At 45.0% G+C, this 20613-nt stretch overlaps 1 protein-coding gene across 3 annotated transcripts; it reads left to right on the top strand.

Moving 5' to 3' along the window:
* On the top strand, window positions 1-20597 carry tbl1x (transducin beta like 1 X-linked). Of its 3 annotated transcripts, XM_069153961.1 has the most exons (15): window positions 2-474; window positions 13528-13633; window positions 14331-14476; window positions 14774-14993; window positions 15634-15766; window positions 15902-16043; window positions 16129-16192; window positions 16280-16377; window positions 16973-17033; window positions 17149-17270; window positions 17421-17495; window positions 17623-17750; window positions 18232-18397; window positions 18485-18586; window positions 18760-20597. In XM_069153961.1, the coding sequence occupies exons 2-15, from the start codon at window positions 13576-13578 to the stop codon at window positions 18784-18786; spliced, it is 1542 nt and encodes a 513-aa protein (XP_069010062.1). In that variant the 5' UTR covers window positions 2-474; window positions 13528-13575; the 3' UTR covers window positions 18787-20597. The 3 variants fall into 3 exon arrangements, with proteins under 3 accessions (XP_069010060.1, XP_069010062.1, XP_069010061.1); XM_069153959.1 differs by having other exon boundaries at window positions 1-474; window positions 18232-18586; XM_069153960.1 differs by lacking the exon at window positions 2-474 and adding an exon at window positions 8983-9093 and having other exon boundaries at window positions 18232-18586.
* The last annotated feature ends 16 nt before the right edge of the window (window positions 20598-20613 follow it).

Here is a 20613-nt window from a genome sequence, read left to right as displayed (position 1 = left end):
CGCCGCCGCCGCCGCCGCTCAGCGCCTCGCTGCCTTTTCCTCAACGTCTCCCTGTTTCTCTCTCAAGTGAACGCTGAAAAGCTCCTCCACCACCTCCTCCACCACCACCACCACCACCTCCTCCACGTTTTTTTTTTTTTTTTTTTATCCCGCAGCCTCACACGAACCCCCGGGAGGCTTAATCCAACTTTTTTTTTACCCGCCAGTTGCGACTGTTGTCTGGGCGAACACGCTTTTTTTTTTGTTTTTTGTTAGCGCAGCTAAATTAGCCGCCAGTGAGTCACACACACACACACACACACACACACCCGCGGTCGGAACTTGAAATATGACGGTAATCAAAATGGGAGGAAAGTCGTCGCTGGCTCGCTGAAGTTGGAGGGGTTCTCCTTGTGGAAGAGGAAGAGGTGGCGGCAGACACCACGAGTTTCACTCGCACAACAACAACAAAAAAAAAAAACAACAACAACCAAGGTAAGCCCGGTGGCACGGTTTTTAAGGCTGCTCTGCACCCAAAAGGTTTATGTGTGTCTGTGTGTGTGGGGTGGAGGAGGTGGCTGGGTGGAGGAGGAGGTGGAGGAGGAGGAGGAGGGGGGTTTATGCGATGAGGATAATGACTTTCAGAAATGGGTGATTACGGCGTTCATTAGGAGGTTTGCCGGCTCGTAGCTCGGTCACCCACTGACTCCACACGTGTGTTCAAATTCCTGCTTGCGTCTTTTTAATGTCCCCTCTTTCTGTTCATACTCAAACAACCTACTTTATTTATTTATTTATTTATCTATCCTCCTCCTCCTCCTCCTCCATAGTGTTTCTTTACATTATGTAGTTGTTCACAAAATCCAATAAGTTTTAGAGGTCTCTGTAGTTTCTTCATTTTTTTTTTTTGTCCTCGATAGCTCAACAAACGTCATCCAACACATTTAAGTTGCACTTTGTCATTTTTTAAATTTTTTTTTTTTTTTTTTAAACTCATGTATGAATAATAATAATAATACATATTTATATTGCAATGCAGACTTAGAAAGCGCATGAGTGGGGGAGGGGAGGACATTCAACTGTACTAGACACTGCCACCAGTTTCAAGGGACAGTTCACGTTGCTGTACAACTACAATGTTAAACTGGAAGTGTCTTTAAAGCAGAGCAAGAAGCAGCTGGATATCACAAGAAACCCTGCTCAATATGACGCTTGAACACACGCTGATAAGACATAACACTTCATTTGAACAGTTTTTTTCCTCCCCCCCCCCTCCTCATAGGGGAGCTTAAGAAAGGCTGTGACCTTTTTAAATTCTCCTTATTTCCGTTTAGTAATCTGTGGCTTGCTCTCTGTCGTTACTGGAATAATGGGATACAGCAAGCAGAGACACAATTAGGACGTCTCGCCCGGCCTCAGAGAATGAAAGTGTTTATTATCTCTGTTAAAGCAAGCCATGAGAGGGATTCAGATGACAGCAACAGCTATTTGAATGCTGTCTTAACCTGATTCTACTTCACAGGCCCAAATAATTAATGGCAAAGTGATGCCCCCAATTTTTTTGTTGACCTAGTGTGGCTGTGTGTTGTTTGTTCATAACATCAGTTTGTTCAGCTGTTGAAATCCAATGGAGGCCTTTTTAAACAAAGAAGTGGCGATGGGGAAAACCTCCTTTGGTGAGATTTGACATTTTATGCTGCTTTGGTCTCCTTTTTTTTTTTGAAGTACTAACTTGTAGAAAATACGCTGGATGACATCTACTCATCATTATATCGTCTCCTAGTGGATTTATATGTTGAGCGTGCATAGCCTGGGTAATAATTCCAGATTCATGTTTATTGTCTTTCTGTGGAACTGTATTGATTACATAATAGGGCGGTCACTTGTAAAAAACAACAACCAAAAAGAGCAATTATTAATAAACATCTACATTTTTCTAATACATTTGGAAACAGTCCACACACCCTCATCCTAAACTGACTTTTGGTTTTGTTGTTGACAATGCACGCCATCAGGTGGCTTCAGTTGTCATGGTAATGTTACTGTAAATAAGACCAATAAGACCTTTTGCTCTTTCACACACTATTTCATCACTGATGTCCTTTCCATTGTGAAATGTGGTCACGCGTGGAGTTTAAAGCTGCAACTCATGCTTATTTCCATGACTGATTCATCTGTACAGTAATTGATTGATTGATTGATTGATTGATTGGTGGTTGGGTCTTTAAAATGTCAGAAATAGTGAGAAATGTTGACCAGTGTTTCCCAGCGTGCCGCCTAAAATGTCTTGTTTTGTCCCAACCAACAGTCCACAAGAAAAATATATTCAGTTTATTATCACGGAGGACTAAAGGAACCTGAACATATTCACATTTAAGGAGCTGGAATCAGATAATATTTAATATATTTCATGAACAAATGACTAAAAATAATCAAAATAGTTGCATAAATGTTTCGGCTAAACATTGCAGCTCGAGCGGCCTTTTAAATCTGAATATATTAGCGATTGAGTATTAAATTTGTTTTCCTGTTTAATGGTGGTTTAAATTTGGAGTTTAATTGTTTTACAAAATCAGTTGTACAAATGAATGATTCTGAGCAAACTGGGTAATTAGATGTAATAAAATGAGTCATTTTTTGGTATACGAGTTTTCTGATGTAAAGCACAACAGTGGAACAAAGTGGACTACACTGAACACAAGTTCGATGATGCTACGTGATTTTCTTTCTTTTATTTCCCCCTATCTTTGGATCACAAAACTATTCTTATTACTACCGTAATGATATTGCTCTCAACCAGTGCTTTGGTCTTGCAGTTGAGTTGAGGACTTGCAGTGAACCCTAATTGCAGTCTTTACATAAACAGGTTTAGGGCCGTCTATTTAAAGAACAATGGGAGTTTGTGTTGGACATCATAACGTTTTACGTTTATTGATCTAAATATGCCTGCGTTAGTGTCGGAAGTCATTACCATGTGTCATTGCTTGCTCTTGAGGATGGTGTAATTTTTGAACCGTGGGTAATTAAAATAAATATATGCATGTGTTAAATAGAGCTGTCGAATCGTTCCTGGTTAACATTTTATAATTAGTGTCTTTTATTGTCTTACTGTGGATTTAAATGTGTCAGGACATGGACACGGTTAGCTTTGTACCGAGTCCTCAGGCGGCATAACTAGATAATGTCGTTAGCCCTCAGGTTATCGCTCTGCCTCTCCTTCTGTGACAGGATTTGAGATTAAACGTATTGTCTTTGGTTTCGGTACCGATGACCTACAACACACGCAAAGACTCGTAGTTCCTACACGCGATGGTCACCCTCGTTTTGCATTAAAGGAGCAGTGTGTCAGATTTAGTGGCAGCGAGGTCGCTGATTACAACCGAGTGAAGATCCCCTTCGTCCAATCCTCCGGTGGCCGCGAAGCTCACAACAAACGCAAAAGTTTAGTAGTCGGTCTACTGTAGGAACAACGGGCCACATGGTGCTCGGTGAAAGAGGATCCGCTCCCTTTGTAGACTTGAAGGGCTCATTGTAGTCTTAGTTTTAAGGTGATGAGGCACCCACTGAAAACGCAATTACCAATATGTCGTTCCAGTTTTTTCCCCCCAGTAATTTCTCCTAAATCCTGCACAGTGGTCCTTTTTAAATTGATATTTAATAAGTCATTCAAATGAAACTACTGTGGACTCAGAAACTAGAGGCACAGAAGAGACAGCAGCAAATCCATAGTACATTGTGTTGGATTGTGTTCAAGGCAGAAATGCATCCCTGGCTCATAAGTAGGGCAAAGAGGTCCCTTAGAAAGCCTGTGTCAGCCTTGTGGTGCTGCAAATCTTTGTATAGGGCTGTCCAAATATTTCTTTAGCGGTATTTATTTATGATAGGCCATGGGGGGAGGTGAGCCATTCTCTCCCTCCAAAAGAGACATGCTTGGGCTACCAGCCAATTGGCAGACTAGTGGTTACTCTGAAATGACGCCCATACAAGTACTGGCTAGTTGAAGGCTATAGTTATTTGACTGTGTCCTGGTTGTGTGTATTTCAATTAAAACAAGTGGGACAAATCCTTTAAGGATGTTAAACATTTCACTATTTCAGTTTCCAGCTTCCCTCTCTGTTGTGAATGAGTCTGGTCTCTTCCTTTTAAAGCCATTTGTTTTGAATACAACGGGTTCACACTACACCGGGTTCTTTCCCGTTTCTTAATACTATAATTAATAACGTAGAAAGATATCGTGATCCCGCTTGCCGTCATTTGAATGTGTCCGTCACGTGTCTGGTAATCTGGTTTCTCAGACGTAAGGTGTGTGGAGACACAGTTACTGCTGGTGGATGACTGTTCAGGAAGTTGTGCAAGCACATGCACGCCGGAGTGAGAAACGTCTTTACTTCAGGTTTATATTGTATTTTCACTCGGTTTAAAGCTTTTCACCCCACCTTCACTCAGCCGTGTAAGCTTATTTTGTTTTTAAGGGAGCAGTGAAAGAAAATATATACACTCCATAAAACATACAGACCTCGAAATCCATACAGAGAACAGCATGTGGAAGTTTCACCTGAACATAAATTATTGCATCAGAGCTATAAAACGCATGGATACAGGTTGTACTATTGAATTTTCTGCAGCGTGAAGGGTGTGGATATCATCAACATCTTAGACTTTTCATTAGCTTTCTACATCATAGTTTTAACAAAGGTTCACGCGCTTGTCTGAAAACCGAGTGATAAATTCAATATTTTCCATAAAAGCGTCGACACGGTTCTCAAGATATCGTTTATTCTCAGTCCTCGTGTTAATAGTCGATTAATGCTCAATTTATTCGGAGTGATAATCGAAGAGTATTTTTGTGTGAAATGCCCATCTCTGGTAGCTACGATAAGTCGGCCTCACTGCAGACTGGGTTTAAATTCACATTCATTACTCGTGCCATTATCACTACAGTAAGCAGATGAATAGGTAATAATGAGACAACAGCTAACTGTTCAGCTGAACATCGATTATCAACGGCAATAGTTGTTTTTAAACGCTTAAGACGACTCCCGTGGTGGCCGGCTCTCTGATGACGTCATCCAGCTCCAGCCTTTGTTATTGTCTCGATTGAATGAACCCCACCGGCAGCGATTGCGTTCTGTATGTTAAGAGTGTGCAATACTATCGGTACAATTTTTAATGCAATAAAAAACAACAACAAAAAAAAATCACATTGAGATTATGGAAATATTCTGACTTGACATCATGACATGCGTATGTAATTTAAGCTCAGCAACAATGAGCATGGCTGTCAATCAAACGATTGTATTTAACATACTACAGTATGTAAATACTCTCATTTAAAAAAAATGTATATATATTTTAGCAGGCTCGATGAGGCTGATGAGGTTGGACGTTCAATGAGAAGGACAAATATGCCCGTGTTAAAGGATTTTTACATTATTATGATATAGTGCGTTGTCGTCAGGCGTTTTTTTTCCAGTGGATCAGACCTCACTATATATTTAATTTGCCGTACAGGTTAGCAAACCTGTTTTCACACCTTCGAGCGTCATTCATTGCGTTCTATAAAACTGACATTCGGTGACAGATTCAAACCTGCTCAAGGAATTAAGAAGTTTGCAGGAATTATTTGTTTGTGCCGGTTCTTCTTTGTACTCATTTGTTTACAGTGTTTCCCGGGCCGCGGGTGGAAAATGCTGTTTTCAGGAAATTTGCGAGTTTCGGTTTTGAGCGCAGCGATCCGGAAATGATCAACCATCTGTGACAGTGAAAGTTTTGTGTTTGCCGCTGCGTCGTTTGTGATTTCCGACTCCTTGTAGCTTGAAATTAGTCAACATCCTACCACAGTCTGAACCCTTTCAGTGACGAACAGGGTCATTGAACATGAATGTCATCCACCTGCTGTAAAAAACAAAACAGATATGACTATATTTTTAACCCTTTATACAACGATAGTCTCAGAAACAAATATTTTAATGATTCCACATAAAGTGACGCCCATATTTGGCAAATGAAGGTGCACGTACTTCAAATAAAATGCGGTATTTGCGTCCCATTGATCCGAATACTCGTACACATTTAAGATTTTGCTTCATTTCCCATTTGCGAATAACAAACCTTTCAGATGTTATGTAGACTTTCCAGTTCTTCCTCTTCACAAGAGAAACGTGTCACATTTGTAAACTTGTATTAGACGCGTGGAGTTAATTGTGCAGCAGGGTGGATGCTGCATGGTGGACACACACGCACGCACACATGCACGCACATACTTCGAAGTCTTTGGTGTGTAGTATTTGTGTTGCACTGTGGGTAAAGAAACAGCCAAACGGATGGCTTGGAAAAGAAGATCAGTATTTCAGCGCACTTGTCTGCCTTGTTTGTTTGACCCCGATGTCAGATGGAAGGAAAGCTCAAGGAGAGCGGGGGTGGGGGTGGTGGTGGTGGTGGTGGGGTATTTAGGGTGGCAGGAGCAGCTGTTGACGGAGAAGCAAGATCCTCTGGTCGCCATAGCAACGCTTCTATTGCCCACACTGGTGCGTCTCTGTGTTTACAGCCTGTTTGTGCAGTCGTCCTTCTGATGAATACACACACAAAAAAAAAGAAATTGCTCGGCTGCCGTCTTTATTTTGATTACTGAAATGTGAAAGATGCTTATTTATTTATTTATTTATTTATTTATTTTTTAACTAATGTATGAATGCAAAAGAGTTGTATGACAGATATTCCCATAAAGATGTGACGCCTTTAGTTCCTGTCAGCGGTTGCAGACGGCGGTCACATTTACAATATGTCAACACTCGTTGACGGTATTCGTTGAATTCTTTGTGATCAGATGTGCAGCTCTCGAATTTCAGTTTCGGTGCAAGGTAACTTGCGGCGCTTTTTATCGTGTCACGCACCGGCCCGATCCACGTCATTTAAAAAAAACAAAAAACCCCGTCTCTTTGTAGTGCTGCGAGTTTCATTGTTCAGCAGAGAACATGTCGAATTTAAATGGAGAAATACACCATGTTGCAAAAATGTATTTTTTTTACCTGTATACACTACAAGGTCAGCTTTTCTGTTTTGTATATTACTTCATATTTATGTGCGCTTAGCATCTAAAAAGCTCTCTCGTGTCCCACAATCTCCTCCACACGAAGTATTTATTTTCCACCCACCCCCACACAGCCATATACACATGCATGCCCCACAGCTACTGTATCCTCGTGTGCTTACATGCATATAAAACCAGGTTATTTGGAGGAACCAGAATAAGGCATGAAATCAGACACGGGAGGGTTGACGCACAATAAACCCGGGTTACTTATAAACCGTCTTCGCGGCCGTGTGCTGTATTTTTATCCAAGGCGGGCATAGTAATGTTTTAATAATGTATGCAATAATTTGTCATACTTGCATGTAAAAAAAAAAAAAAAAAAAAAAATGGGGCATCTGTCTGTGCCAAAATGACCGATGTGAGCCCCTCCAGCACAGACTCATGGATGTATTCGTAACGGCGACAGCTGTGATTAAGGTTACCTGCAGCCGAGAACCAAAAATATCACACAGGCTTTGGAAAAACAGCAAAGAATCTGCTTCGGTGTCGACGTGTTGCTACACATGCAGGATGAAATACGATCCTGGGAGAACAGTTGGAGTAATGCATCCATTACTTTTAAAGTCTTTCGAAGACGCCAGGGTTTCATTGCGAGATAAAGCTCATTTACATGCGTTATGTGTTTTTTTTTTTTTTGTTTGTTTTTTCCGGCTCAGTCGTGGATGTTCGAATTGTATTATTTTGGATGGGAGAATGCTACAAGTCATAATCATTCATTTTAGGTAGATTATTAAACATCTTTCTTCTCTTCGACGGTGCATTAGATGCGTCTTTTTTTTTTAAGCCGTATACTCCATATCTTGATACAATCGATGCGGCTGCATTGTTTCCGTTTCACGCATGTAATGCGGCGTTGCGCGTCGATGGGGAGCAACCGCAGGGATTTGTTCTCTTTCAACAGTGTTTGACTCCCGCTATCCTCCGGTTACTACCGAGAATACTAAATGGCAACCAGTAAGCAAGTGGGAGTCGTCATTTTTATTTGATAATAACGAGGGCGGATCTTCAGTCGAGACGTTCCCAATTGGAAACGATCATGATGAATTCGTCAGTGATCTCTCCCCCCCCCCCCCCTCTCATCCCTCCCCCCCTCTCATCCCTCCCCTCCCCCATCCCTCTCTCAGGGAGGAAATAAAAGGCACACTTGCTGGCAGTGTGTCTGCATGTGTGATTGTCTGCTCCAAGAGGGTGGGGGTGGGGGGTGGGGGTGGGGGTGGATAAAACAACAACCACGCATACATATCGCTGCAAAAGATCATTGTAATTCATGTGAGGATTATGGGATGTGTTACCCCGGTGACCTTTTTTTTTTTTGACTATTAACTGCCTGAAAGAACCAGTAAGTTCGGCCTACTGGTTCCTGGACCAAGCATGTAGAGGGAGGAGGTGGTGGTGGTGCGGGTGGAGGGGGGTGGGGGGGTCACCAGTCCAACAGACTTCCTCAAACAGGTAATTTCACATGCGAGTTATTCCCCTGTAGAGGAGTGTTAATTGGTGGGCGGAGCCTATCGCTTCGGGAAGGTCCTTGTCGCTGGCTGGTAAACATTGAGCGTTGCCACCGAAGGAAGCGTGGGAGAAGTGTTCCCCCCCCTCCTCTCCCCCTCCCCCCACCTCCTCCTCCAGACCGGACGCTACTGTCCCCCCCCCCCCCTCCGCTCGCCCGACCTACATTGGCTGTCACTTAGTGACTCACTGAGAGAGAGAGAGAGAGAGGACAATGCACAAATGGTTGTTGTGATTACCTGTGAGCATCATTATTTATCACCCTGCTCCCCTTCCCCCATCCTCCCCCCCTCTGATTCCCATCCCCCACTCTCTCTCTCTCTCTCTCTCTCTCTCTCTCTCTCTCTCTCTCTCTGTTTCTCCCCCCCCCCCTCCCCCCTCAAGACTGCAGCCCAACCAGAAGCTTCAAAGGCGGGTTTTTACTCAGCAGAGCAGTTCAAGAGAAAATGGCTGCTGTTTCCAGGTCTTGTTTGCACATCTGTCAGGAGGTGACTGTTCAGGAGAAAATGGGGTCCGTGGTATGCAGGTTTTTAACATCATTATTTTCCAACCTGCATGTGTAGGAGCTGACTGGTTGTGTTGTTTCTCTATGCTCTGTTATTATTTTTGCATTCAGAGGTTAATGTTCAGAATGTATTGTTTGATTTTACATGACAAGCCCCGTTTAATTTACTGAATCAGTTTTTTTTTTTACATTTGCAGTGGCGTGGTGGTTTTAACCCGGCTGGTTCAAATCTAACAAATACTATTTAGATTTGCACTAAAAGTCAAAGCATGTTTTTTTTGTTTTTTTTTGTTGCTTTATTCAATTAATTGCTGATTTCTTTGTGTAGAGAGTGTCAGTGTTTTTTTTAGGACAGATTAGATTGTGTTTTAGCAACAATGAAAAATCCTTTTGGGGCAAGCAGGTCTCCAAACTGGTTCACACGGTTAAAATACTTTATTTTATTTTGAAAATCCATATTTAATTAAATGCATCGCGTAGCTTCAACTCAAATATTTGACGAACAGAGACGTGTAGAATTGATCAGTTTTCCGGTGCAGATGTGCATCTGTGATAAGTTCAAACACCTAAACACCACGCAAAGGAAGTTATTAAAACGCTGTTGCTGCGAAATTGTTCACATACATTAAGGTTTGAAGTATGAAAAAAAAAAAACCCCGACTTTAATTTCTGTATAACTTGCCGGTCCAGTTTTTTTTAATGAATTTATGACCTCGGCATTCCCGCTCAAAACTACTTTTAGCTAGCAAGTCTCTCTACTCCCACATGTGTTTGCAATTGGTTTTCTTTTTTCTTCTTTTTGTTTTGTAAAATATAGAGCGCTTTGTTGTTGGGAAGGCGCAAAGCTGTTCTTGGAGAGCTGTTGTGGTTCAGGGTAGGGCTGCCTGTCGTACGTCAGAGAGTTGAATAATCTGTCAGAGCGGGTGGTGGTGGTGGTGGTGGTGGTGGTGGGGAGGGTGGAAGCAGCTGCAATGCAGGGTTCAGGGTGGCGGGCCAGAAATAGGCTTCACCAGACGGGGGACTCCACACCGGCCTTTGCGCAAACTCCGACGACGACGACGACGTCCGGAGGCAGAAACTGCACATTTTCAAGCAAATGGTGAATTCTGTGGATCGAAATCGGCAAAATCGATTTGCCCACGTTCGTGAATGGATCGTTTTGATCGAGATTATAGCAGCGTTCAATCAAACCCGCGGTCGAAGCGGCACGCAGGCCGACGCCGAAGTCTTTTGTCGATTTCTACGCTTGAAGCCTTCGGGCGCAGGACGGCGCTTACGGCCCGAAACGCAATCCGTGTACTTGCACACGCGTGTGCTCTGGGGTTTGATTAAAATTTAAATTGCAGGTGAATACGGAAGACACACAAAAAGAAAAAGCAGGTTGAAACGTGCCTCAGTCTTCCTGGGAGTTACAGTGGGGATGTTTTATTTGGATTATTATTCAGCTTTGACCACGGCTCTGGGTCATGATGCATTATGGTGTAAGTACGGGTGGAGCCCAGGGAAGCTGCTGGTGTAGTTTACATTGGTAAGTAATTACAGCATGAGTGCAATAAACATCCTAATGTCAACCCTAATGAGCCTGATCTCCCCCGCAGGGATTCTCATCATTGACCCATTAGACTTTTACTTTTTTTTTTTTTTTTTGTCAGTCCTAACTTTTGTCTTTTTCGCAATTTTAAATTTTTTTTTTTACATTGACTTATTATACAAAGATAAAATGGATTCATTTCTTCCATTCAAGACATAAACTGGTCTCGTTCCTCGGATGTGTGTTGGTGGCTTGTTGGAGCTGAATGCCAAGAAGCTCCTTATAATTTATTTGGGCATATATGGCTGACACATATCTTCTTTTGAGATGATTCATATCGCTATAGCAACCTCAGCTATGTGGATTATTTGTTGCGTGGGGTTATGATGTCCACGGTCTTCTTGATTTTATTTCAATCTTACACAAATGTCGGCCCACATCACGTTGGCATCTGGACTTGCGTCAGTATTTTATTATTATTTTAGTCAACTTGAATTGTAAATCGCTGCTTTTGTGTAACTTTTAAATAGATTTCACACATAATCCCACGTACAGGTCCGCCGTTGCCAGTTTCAACACCTCGCTATAGCTTACACGCGTCAAAAAGTCCCGCGGTAAACCCGACCTCCGTAACGTTTCCAAAGCTCGGAAAGCTTGAAGTGAAGAATCGCATCTTCAGACTTTTGACTCCGCTCGTCGCCTCGGTGGATAAAACCGGAGAACCGAGCCAGAGGTTAGCACACTGTCGGAGTTTCCTGGAAGGCCCATTGTTTGGTCAAAGGAGACTCGACTGCCCAGGGAGTTGCGTAATGGATGGTGGCATCACGGGCCCATCTGATATAAGGATTATTGCTGCTGCACTGACGCGACCTCGGCCCCTCCAGGCTGCCTGTTAATTACGTTTCCAGTTGTTTGGTATGGAGCTGCAGCGGCGCTGGGAGCAGCGGCGGCCTCGCTTTGAAGTGGCGAGCCCTTCCTAGTCCCATATGGAAGATAATTAGCTCAAGAGAAACATGCTGTGGTCAAAACGGGGGCACCGGGGCCGAGGTGGACAAGCTCCGAGTTGTTTTGTCTTTTTTTTTTTGGGGGGGGGGGGCTTTTACTTTATTTATTTTTTTTTTTTTTTGTGAATGTGATTTGTTTGCCGAAGTAAACAGTATTTGGTGTTATGTTCAGGAACATTTCTGTGATATTCCAGAGTTGTTTTTGTGTTCAGGTGTTCGGAGGATTGTTTCGTTACCTCCAGGTGTAACTCAAAGGACGCCCTCTTTTTTTTTTTTTTTTTTTTTTGTGCGTGTTCAAAAACAAGAAAAGAAACCAGTTGTGAGGTGGGACATTTTGCAGCACGTGGCTTCTCCGTGGTCGGTACAATAAAGGCAGAGTCCATTTGAAAGAATATACCGAGGTGAAAGAGTGAATAATTCATGTTGGGTAACATGTTCAACCCCTGCGGCTGTACGCCTGCTGGTAATTGGGACAACACCGTCCTCCGTCTATTTTGCTCGATCTCTCTTGTTGCTATGCTACCGAAAGGGAAATCTTGAGTGGGCCTGGACAGCGTTTGGACTGAAAGTTGGACAGCAGTCTTCATACCTGACACCACCCCTTGTTTTTTTTTGTTGTTGTTGTTGTTGTTTTTTTCCTCTTTTGTAATTTAAGCAACGTGTCCGTCCCTTCGGCTCCCGGAGGGACAGAAATGTGGACGTCTTAACTCCCGCTCAGCTTACAGTGTTGTTCTTCTGCTTTGTTGTCTACTTAGAGACACTCTCTCTTTCTGTGTGTGTTAACATTGTTTACGGTTGTACAGCAGGTGTTGTCCAAACAGCAGCTCGTGGCCCAAGTATGGCCAGTGGGGGATTTTTCTATGGCCCACAAGAAGATGCCCCGTCCGGATACGTTTTCAGCGTTAACAAATATGGATATGAACGCGCTATCAGCACTTTATGTCTGCTTGGGATTGTTTTGATGTATCATAAGCAGGAAAATACAGTTTTACCGTGTTGATTTTTGCATTGTGCTGGAGGAAATCGATACCGTGAAAGTAATGTGTGCGTGATTAGTTTATTCCACATGCTAATATACCCATTAATATTAAGAGTTATTTGTTAACATGAATTGATCTTCCTATGTGGCTCTCTTGGGTTTGAATAGCTCAGTGTACAGTACATACAACGTTCCTCCGCCTCCATTATCCCACTCTATAAAAGCATAGGAGCGAGCCGTTAGGAAATGATGAACACTACAGTGTTCACCAGCCTGAGGATAAAAACGTGACGGCACTGAAAACGTAATTGGCTTTTTGTTTCTTCGGCTCCCTTCAGTTTTGAGACCGTCCAGATTCAAATGTTAACATAAGCGCCGTTAAACACCTCTATCTGTTGAAAATGACTCGGATGGGCTGATGTAATAATCAGCTTCTTGCTCTCTTTTATAATTCACTAAATTATCCTTATTTTCTTTATCGGGGCTCTCTCCATCGACATTTGACGGAGTCATTTAGACGAAGCGCCGATCAGTTTATAGCGGACTCCCAAATGGATGCAGACGCTCCCATTAGCCCCGAGAAGAGAGTCTGTAAATACTAAACATGGATTCACAGGTTAAGTAGTCCAGCCGTTGACATCATCAAAGAAAGGAATCATGCTGCAATGTGGAGGACCTGACGGAGGCTGGGAGTCGGCGCTTCTGTGTTTCTACACACGACTGCATCACTAGGCAAAGATCAGGACAGACTGGTGCTGTGTGCAGACTTTCTATTTTTATTTTTATTTTTTTTACCAGAATCTGATAGAGATATTATTTGTTGAATGCCACGAGGGGTCAATAAAAAAAAAAAAATACACCTTTTTGTAAATGTCAAATGCGAGACCACCGACCTAAATGTTAATCCCAGCTCCCCTTTGTGCTTCTTGTCAGGTGTGAGCTCAGCCTTCCAACGCACCGCCTCCCTTTGATCGGGCTAAGATGAGTATTACCAGTGACGAGGTGAACTTCTTGGTCTACAGATACCTCCAAGAATCAGGTTTGTCTTCACAAATGTGTGGTGAACACACAGATACTGTTTACTGTTATATTTACGTTGTCTTTTTTTTTTTTTTTTTTTCTAGTATTACAGGGGTTTGCTATCTATGCACATCTTTAGAAAAAAAAAATGCAATCATCACGCGTAAACAGTTTGTAAAGCACATGACCTGATAGTTTTTGTCACGCACGGTCAAACGCTGCACGCTCACTTAAACAGAGACATTAAATAAAGACACCCCCCTCCCCTCCCTCCCCTCCCTCCCTTCCCTCCCCCTCCCTCCCTCCCCTCCCCCTCATCCCCTCCCAACCCGGGAATGTGGACACCTTGTTGGTGCACAATGCTCTTCAGACATCAACATGCTTTTCATTCTTGGGAATCTGGATCCTCAGGCTTGGGATCAGTGATTAAAATCCTAGCTGCTGTGATTTCGTTCTGTTTGTTGAGACTATGTCTGAAGCCATCTGGCAGAGTGCGAGCTGCCAGCAGCTCTTGTGAGGTCAACGTTTACACTGGCGTGCCTGATTATACTCTCAAATGTCCTGCTTGGTATGCTATCTGCTCCGTCGTGTTCAATCACGGGTTAGCTTTGTTTGGATCAGCCGAGACTTTTCTTTGAATATTTGTGCTCTTGTTTGTGCACATCTTGCGCTTGGCACGCTCCCGTTAATGAATGTGAATGGTTTGTTGTTTTCAGGTTTCTCCCACTCAGCGTTCACCTTTGGCATCGAGAGCCACATCAGCCAGTCCAACATCAACGGTACACTAGTGCCCCCTGCAGCCCTCATCTCCATCCTGCAGAAAGGGCTCCAGTATGTGGAGGCTGAGATCAGCATTAACGAGGTGAGGGCGGCTACCTGCTGCCGCTGCGGCGTCCCGCAGACGTCTTCTGTCGCTTAACGATACGAAGACAGACTTTTGATGTCTCGTGTCGACACGCCGGAGTAACTGCAAGTGCTGTTTCACGTTTTAGTCATCTCTATCCCGGAATAAACACCGAAATGTGTTCCGTGGAAAAAGCCAGTTTTAAGAAGCGCTCATTAATTGACGATAACCGGGGAATAAAAACGAGACGGGTCACTAATTGGAAACCCCCCCCCCCCCCTCACGGTGTGTTGCTAACTGCTGTTGTGACGACAGGACGGCACGGTGTTCGACGGCCGGCCGATCGAGTCGCTGTCGCTGATCGACGCCGTGATGCCAGACGTGGTGCAGACGCGGCAGCAGGCCTTCCGCGACAAGCTCGCCCAACAACAGGCCGCCTGCGCCATCGCGGCCTCCACCTCCGGAAACCAGTCCAACGCACCAAAGAACGGAGAAGCCACCGTCAACGGGGAGGAGAACGGTACTCACAACATGAGTAAGTTACACCTCCCGTACGTGGGCGTCCCGATTACCTCGCAGTCCCGTGATCACGTGGTGATTTAAAGAGGGGGTTAAAAACAAAACGGTCCAAGACCCGACGGGAAGGAGCTGCTCCTGGGCCGTCGTCATAAGCTCAATTATTACGCCCACCTACTCGGGTTTTTTTTTAAATTTTTTCCTACCTCAGATAACGTGTTGGAAGTTCTTCCACAGTTTTACTGAGCTTCATGTTCACAGGATGTGATGACCGCAGTAGTAGTTCAGCTCCTTGTGTGAGTGAAACCAGAGAGGTGGAGATCAGGTGGAGCTCCAGACAAGGGGAGGAGGAGTGGATGTCAGCACCTCCCCTCCTCCTCCCCCCTCCTCCTCCTCCTCCTCTCCCCCCTGGGACATTTAATTTGAGGATGTGGTGTTAGGAAGAGTTGAGTGTAACTAAAATGTGTTCACATGCTCTTCAAACTATTACACACATTTATTATCTCATTACACACATTCATGTTCTTTTTTTTAGAATCACTTCCTGTTATTTTAAAAGCACCATTTGTGACTATTCAGTCTGTTTGCGCTGCACCCAACAAGCGTGTGTCGAGGTGTGTGTATGAATACGTGCGTCCGTCTGTCCGTCCGTGTGCCAGACAACCACAGCGAGCCCGCGGAGATGGACGTGGACGTGGAGATACCGGCCAGTAAAGCCACGGTGCTCCGAGGCCACGAGTCCGAAGTGTTCATCTGCGCCTGGAACCCCGTCAGCGACCTGCTGGCCTCAGGGTGAGTCTCTGGGCGATGGCGGTGTACCGCGTGTGTTTCTGACATATTTGGTTTCACGAGAACCGACGGCTGACGGCTTGTATTCCAACCGTCTCTCGCTCCTCCGTGTCCCGCTGCGTCGGGTTTTCCGCCCAGCTCGGGGGACTCCACCGCCCGGATCTGGAACCTGAACGAGAACAACAGCTCCAACTCCACCCAGCTGGTGCTGCGCCACTGCATCCGAGAGGGCGGTCAGGACGTCCCCAGCAACAAAGACGTCACCTCGCTAGACTGGAACGTAGGTTTCAGACCGTCCGTCTGCGTCCGTCCCTCGTCCCCGACAGGTCGAGTGACCGCTCTCTTGTTTCTTCTCCGTCCGACAGAGCGACGGGACTCTCCTGGCGACGGGCTCCTACGACGGGTTTGCCAGGATATGGACGAAGGACGGTACGTGGCTGCGAATTAAACGACCTCAATCACGATATTCAGAGGGATCTTTTCTAAAGGACGCTCACGTGACTCCGGTTCTTTTAGGAAACCTGGCGAGCACCTTGGGGCAGCACAAAGGGCCCATATTTGCACTGAAGTGGAACAAGAAGGGGAACTGTATCCTCAGCGCTGGCGTAGATAAGGTACCGTACAAAGATGTCCGAGCACAGATTTGTGTCTTTCAGTTATAATATGACGTATGAAATATGTTTTTACCCCGTGATCATATAACACCCCCCCCCCCCCCCCCCCCCCTCATATCCGTGCACTACAATACAAACACTACTACTGTCTGTAAATCTTCTCAAAACACAAATAGACAGACGGGGAGAGAGGCCTGATTATAGTTCTTCATATATTATGTTATGTTTGTTAATTTAATACATCAGAGAACTATTGAAGTCTGGAACCAAATCCAATTGAGTCGACTAATAATTTGAGCCAAATAGAATATAATCTGTATAATGCATCTGTTTCATTTAACATTTTTATGTCCTTAAAAGACAAGTCGGTGCAGATATGTTTATTTTGTGATTGGCTGTCTTTTGAAATATTAACGCCCCCCCCCCCCCCCCCCCATGTGTGAAGTTGGCCACCAAATTCTACAGAACAGTTAAAAGTGCACACAAACGCCAAAAGTGAGTCGGCGACTTCGACCTTGACGATCCGATCATCTGTGCAACGATCGGTGGGGAAATGTTTTAAAAGTGTTTTTAAAAACCGGATCTCATTTTCCAGACGACAATCATTTGGGACGCGCACACAGGAGAAGCCAAGCAGCAGTTCCCTTTTCACTCAGGTAAAGTGAGCTCACTTGTGCATCCGGAGCGACACACTTTTTTTTTTTTTTAAAATCCGTATAATTAATAAGAATGGAAACGTCTCCGTCTCCGTCTCCGTCGTCCACTCCGCAGCTCCGGCACTGGACGTCGACTGGCAGAACAACACCACGTTCGCCTCCTGCAGCACCGACATGTGCATCCACGTATGTCGCCTCGGCAGCGACCGGCCTCTCAAGACCTTCCAGGGCCACACGGTGAGCGACGAACCCCCCCCCCACCCCCCCCCCCCCCCCCCCCCCCGTCACCACCACCACCCCCCCCTGCCCCCACCCCCCCCGCCCCCCTCTTGTAACCAGACCTCGCTTGCTGCCTTCAGTCATGCTGATGAGTATTGCGTTTTGCAGAATGAAGTTAATGCCATTAAGTGGGATCCGTCGGGTATGCTGCTCGCTTCCTGCTCGGACGACATGACCTTGAAGGTAAGAGGAGTCCTCCAGTGTTCGAGGTTGAAAGAAAAACAATCTCCGGTATTCATTCGTATTCTGCTGCCGTCCGTCCGTCCCCCCGTCCCCCCCGTCCCTCCCCCACCACCACCCCCCCGCGCAGATTTGGAGTATGAAGCAGGAGACCTGCGTCCACGACCTCCAGGCTCACAGTAAAGAAATCTACACCATCAAGTGGAGCCCGACGGGCCCCAGCACCGGCAACCCCAACTCCAACATCATGCTGGCCAGGTAGGGGGCCGCTCCCTCCATAACGTAACATCCTTTTGACGTTTATCGTCTGCTGCACCTTTCGTGTGCCGCGCTCCACCCGTTTCCGCCGGGGTGATGAGACGGGTGTTAATTGAAACGGGCATCTTATTTTGAACGGCTTTAGATTTCGTCACAGATCTGCAGGTCGTCACTTTCTGCTTTCGCCTCCAAAAAGCAGTAATTAACCGTGAAGATGTTTGGAGTTTGATGTATTAGCGTTGCGAACAAGACCTTTTAAAAACTATCGATGCAGCTCGATGGCTTTCGGATGCGCGTTGTTATTTCTTTCTGCTTCACTTTGGGAGTCTTTTGAGTTTCATTTCATGCGTCATAAATCTGTGGAAATATCAGATTGAAAAGCAATAAAACCTGAAAGTTGTTCCAGAAACAAGCAGCTCTGGCGCCGCTCTCATTCTCTTCACGCCGGTTTTTTCTTTTTTTTTTTTTTTCCCCCACGCAGCGCATCTTTCGACTCGACGGTGCGACTGTGGGACGTCGAACGAGGCGTCTGTATTCATACGCTGACCAAGCACCAGGAACCCGTGTACAGCGTGGCCTTCAGCCCGGACGGCAAACACCTCGCCAGCGGCTCCTTCGATAAGTGCGTCCACATTTGGAACACCACGGTAAGAGTCGGGCCGGAGGAGAGACGATGTGTTCGCGGCGACGGGATCTCCGTGGTTAGTTGTTTTGTTTTGTTTGTGCCGTTTCAGACCGGAGCGTTGGTGCACAGCTACAGAGGGACCGGGGGGATTTTCGAGGTGTGCTGGAACAGCACCGGGGACAAAGTCGGCGCCAGCGCATCGGACGGCTCGGTAAGACGCGCAGCTCCCGTTTCATTTACGTTCAGTTTCACTCGCAAGTTCCAAATTGAAGACATTTTAACGCCAGTAAAAAATACAGATTAAAGCTTGAATCTTTTTTTTTATTAATGCTACCGATTTATTTATTTATTGTATTTTTTTTTTTTTTTTTTTGAACTACCCAGGTGTGCGTTCTCGATCTCCGAAAATAGCCGGCTCGAGACTTTGATGATGAATCCTGGAATGTGCAGAAAAAGGCCTTCTGACATCAGCAGACCGAATGTCACTCAGTCAAAGTGAACTGAAAGAAAAAACCCCGACGGCTGCAGCGGCCTGAACACCAGCGCACCTTCACGGTCTGTTGACGTGGGTTTTGCGACGCACCTATTTGAGACATAACGGAAGGAGGCTGAGAGACTGGACACGACTCCCTCCCCCCCCACCTCCCCCCCACCTCCCCCCACCCCTCCTCCTCCTCCTCCTCCTCCCCCCCGGGCGCATCCATTGTATTAAAAGGTTTCTAACGAGGAAGTGCTGCGACGGCCAGCTGTTACCGGGTTTGGAAACGCATCGGTGAGTCGAGTTACACCACGAGAGGAAGTGTTAACGAGACGCCGCGTGTTCGGGCCGAGAGACTCGCGGCGACACTTCAGGAAAAAGAAAGGCTGCGGATTCGGAGTTTCCTCGGACGAAACGCTGCTTCACGTCCAAAATGAACTGACGGGCGACGTCGACGCTGAAGCGCCGCTCGGCGGAGAACAAGTTTGTTTCGTCTTCTGTCTTTATTTCCCACGGATGGACTTGTGAAAGTCAAATCGAATGTGCCGCTACGAGGTAGTTCTTTTAACATCAGGTCAACAAAAGGAAAAAGCTGCCGAGAACTAGTCCCCAAAAAAAAAAAACCCGAAACTCAAAATGACGCGCTCCATTCACCCGAGATCAGAAAAATGTCATTTTGTGGACAAGATGTGAAAAGTGTGGTTTACAAAGAGAATTTTCTCCCTTTTTGGATGTAAATTTAAAGAATGTAAAGATATGTAAATTAGATTAATACACAGACTTATATACTGTGTATATATGTTTATATACAGTACACTTTATCGCCATCCTGTAGGGGCTATTAAATGGCTAGAGCCGTCACATCTCTGCTGTTAACACGTGACAAGACCACTTTTTAAATGAAGTGCGTGTCTCATCAGCTTCTTTTTAATACAGTCTTTCTAAACTCGGCCAATCATAACCCACGCATCAAGCTTTCTTTCTTTCTTTTTTATTTTTCTAGGGAGTCACAAAATGACTTACAGACATGTGACGGAAGCAAATCTCGCTTTGCCATCAGCATTACCACCGTTCCTCTTTGGCATTTTCCTCTGATCAGTCTCCTGGAAATTCAGATCACATTTTGACCAGAAGGTGGAGTTCGTGCAAAAGTCGTTTGGCGTTTAAAATAAAAGAGCTTCGATCGTTCTTGATCAAGTTTCGGTCGGCTGGAAAGGATTCGTGTTGTGGGCGGGGCTTCAACAGCACGTCTGCTGGCTGGGATCTAAAGTCACTTCAAACTAACCCGCCACCTCTTTCACTTGCCTTTTTTTATTTTATTATTTTATATTTTTGTCTGGTTCCTTTTCACTTTTAGTCATTTTCCGTTAGAACAACATGAAGTGCACTTTTTGTTTTGGTGGTTTCAGCAAACGTTCAGATTTTGCTGAAAGTGAAGGTCCAATGTTTGTTTTTTGTTTTTTTTTCCCTCTTTAATGTCACAATTGGATGCTAATGTGGTGTTTCATTCTTTCTTTTTTCTTTTTTAATTTGCTGAGAGCCATTATTGTCTGTGTCAGACTGAGAATTGGGCCGCGGGTTGGTGGCCACTCTTGGCACGCTGAGGAGCCCGATATGGAATAAGTGCTGTGACGGCTACTATCTCTCGCGCCCTGGTCCAGGGTGCTGTCACCTGTTTCCAAGACAAAACGTCAAAGTCATTCAGTGTCTCAAATAAATTACTCTATTTTGATATCAGAAAACACGCCTGTCTTGATTTG

The sequence above is a fragment of the Embiotoca jacksoni genome, unplaced genomic scaffold (genome assembly GCF_022577435.1).
Source record: "Embiotoca jacksoni isolate LCO1_2020_lvr unplaced genomic scaffold, fEmbJac1.0.p SCAF_2, whole genome shotgun sequence".
NCBI lineage: Eukaryota > Metazoa > Chordata > Actinopteri > Embiotocidae > Embiotoca > Embiotoca jacksoni.
This window is presented reverse-complemented; position numbering and strand designations above follow the sequence as displayed.

Bases quoted from the DNA above. Each gene is read 5' to 3' on its own strand.
- tbl1x (XM_069153959.1), top strand. From the start codon at position 13,576: ATGAGTATTACCAGTGACGAGGTGAACTTCTTGGTCTACAGATACCTC. The intron at 16,193-16,279 runs GTACGTGGCTGC...CGGTTCTTTTAG, and splicing joins CAGGATATGGACGAAGGACG to GAAACCTGGCGAGCACCTTG. The intron at 17,034-17,148 runs GTAAAGTGAGCT...TCCACTCCGCAG, and splicing joins GCAGTTCCCTTTTCACTCAG to CTCCGGCACTGGACGTCGAC.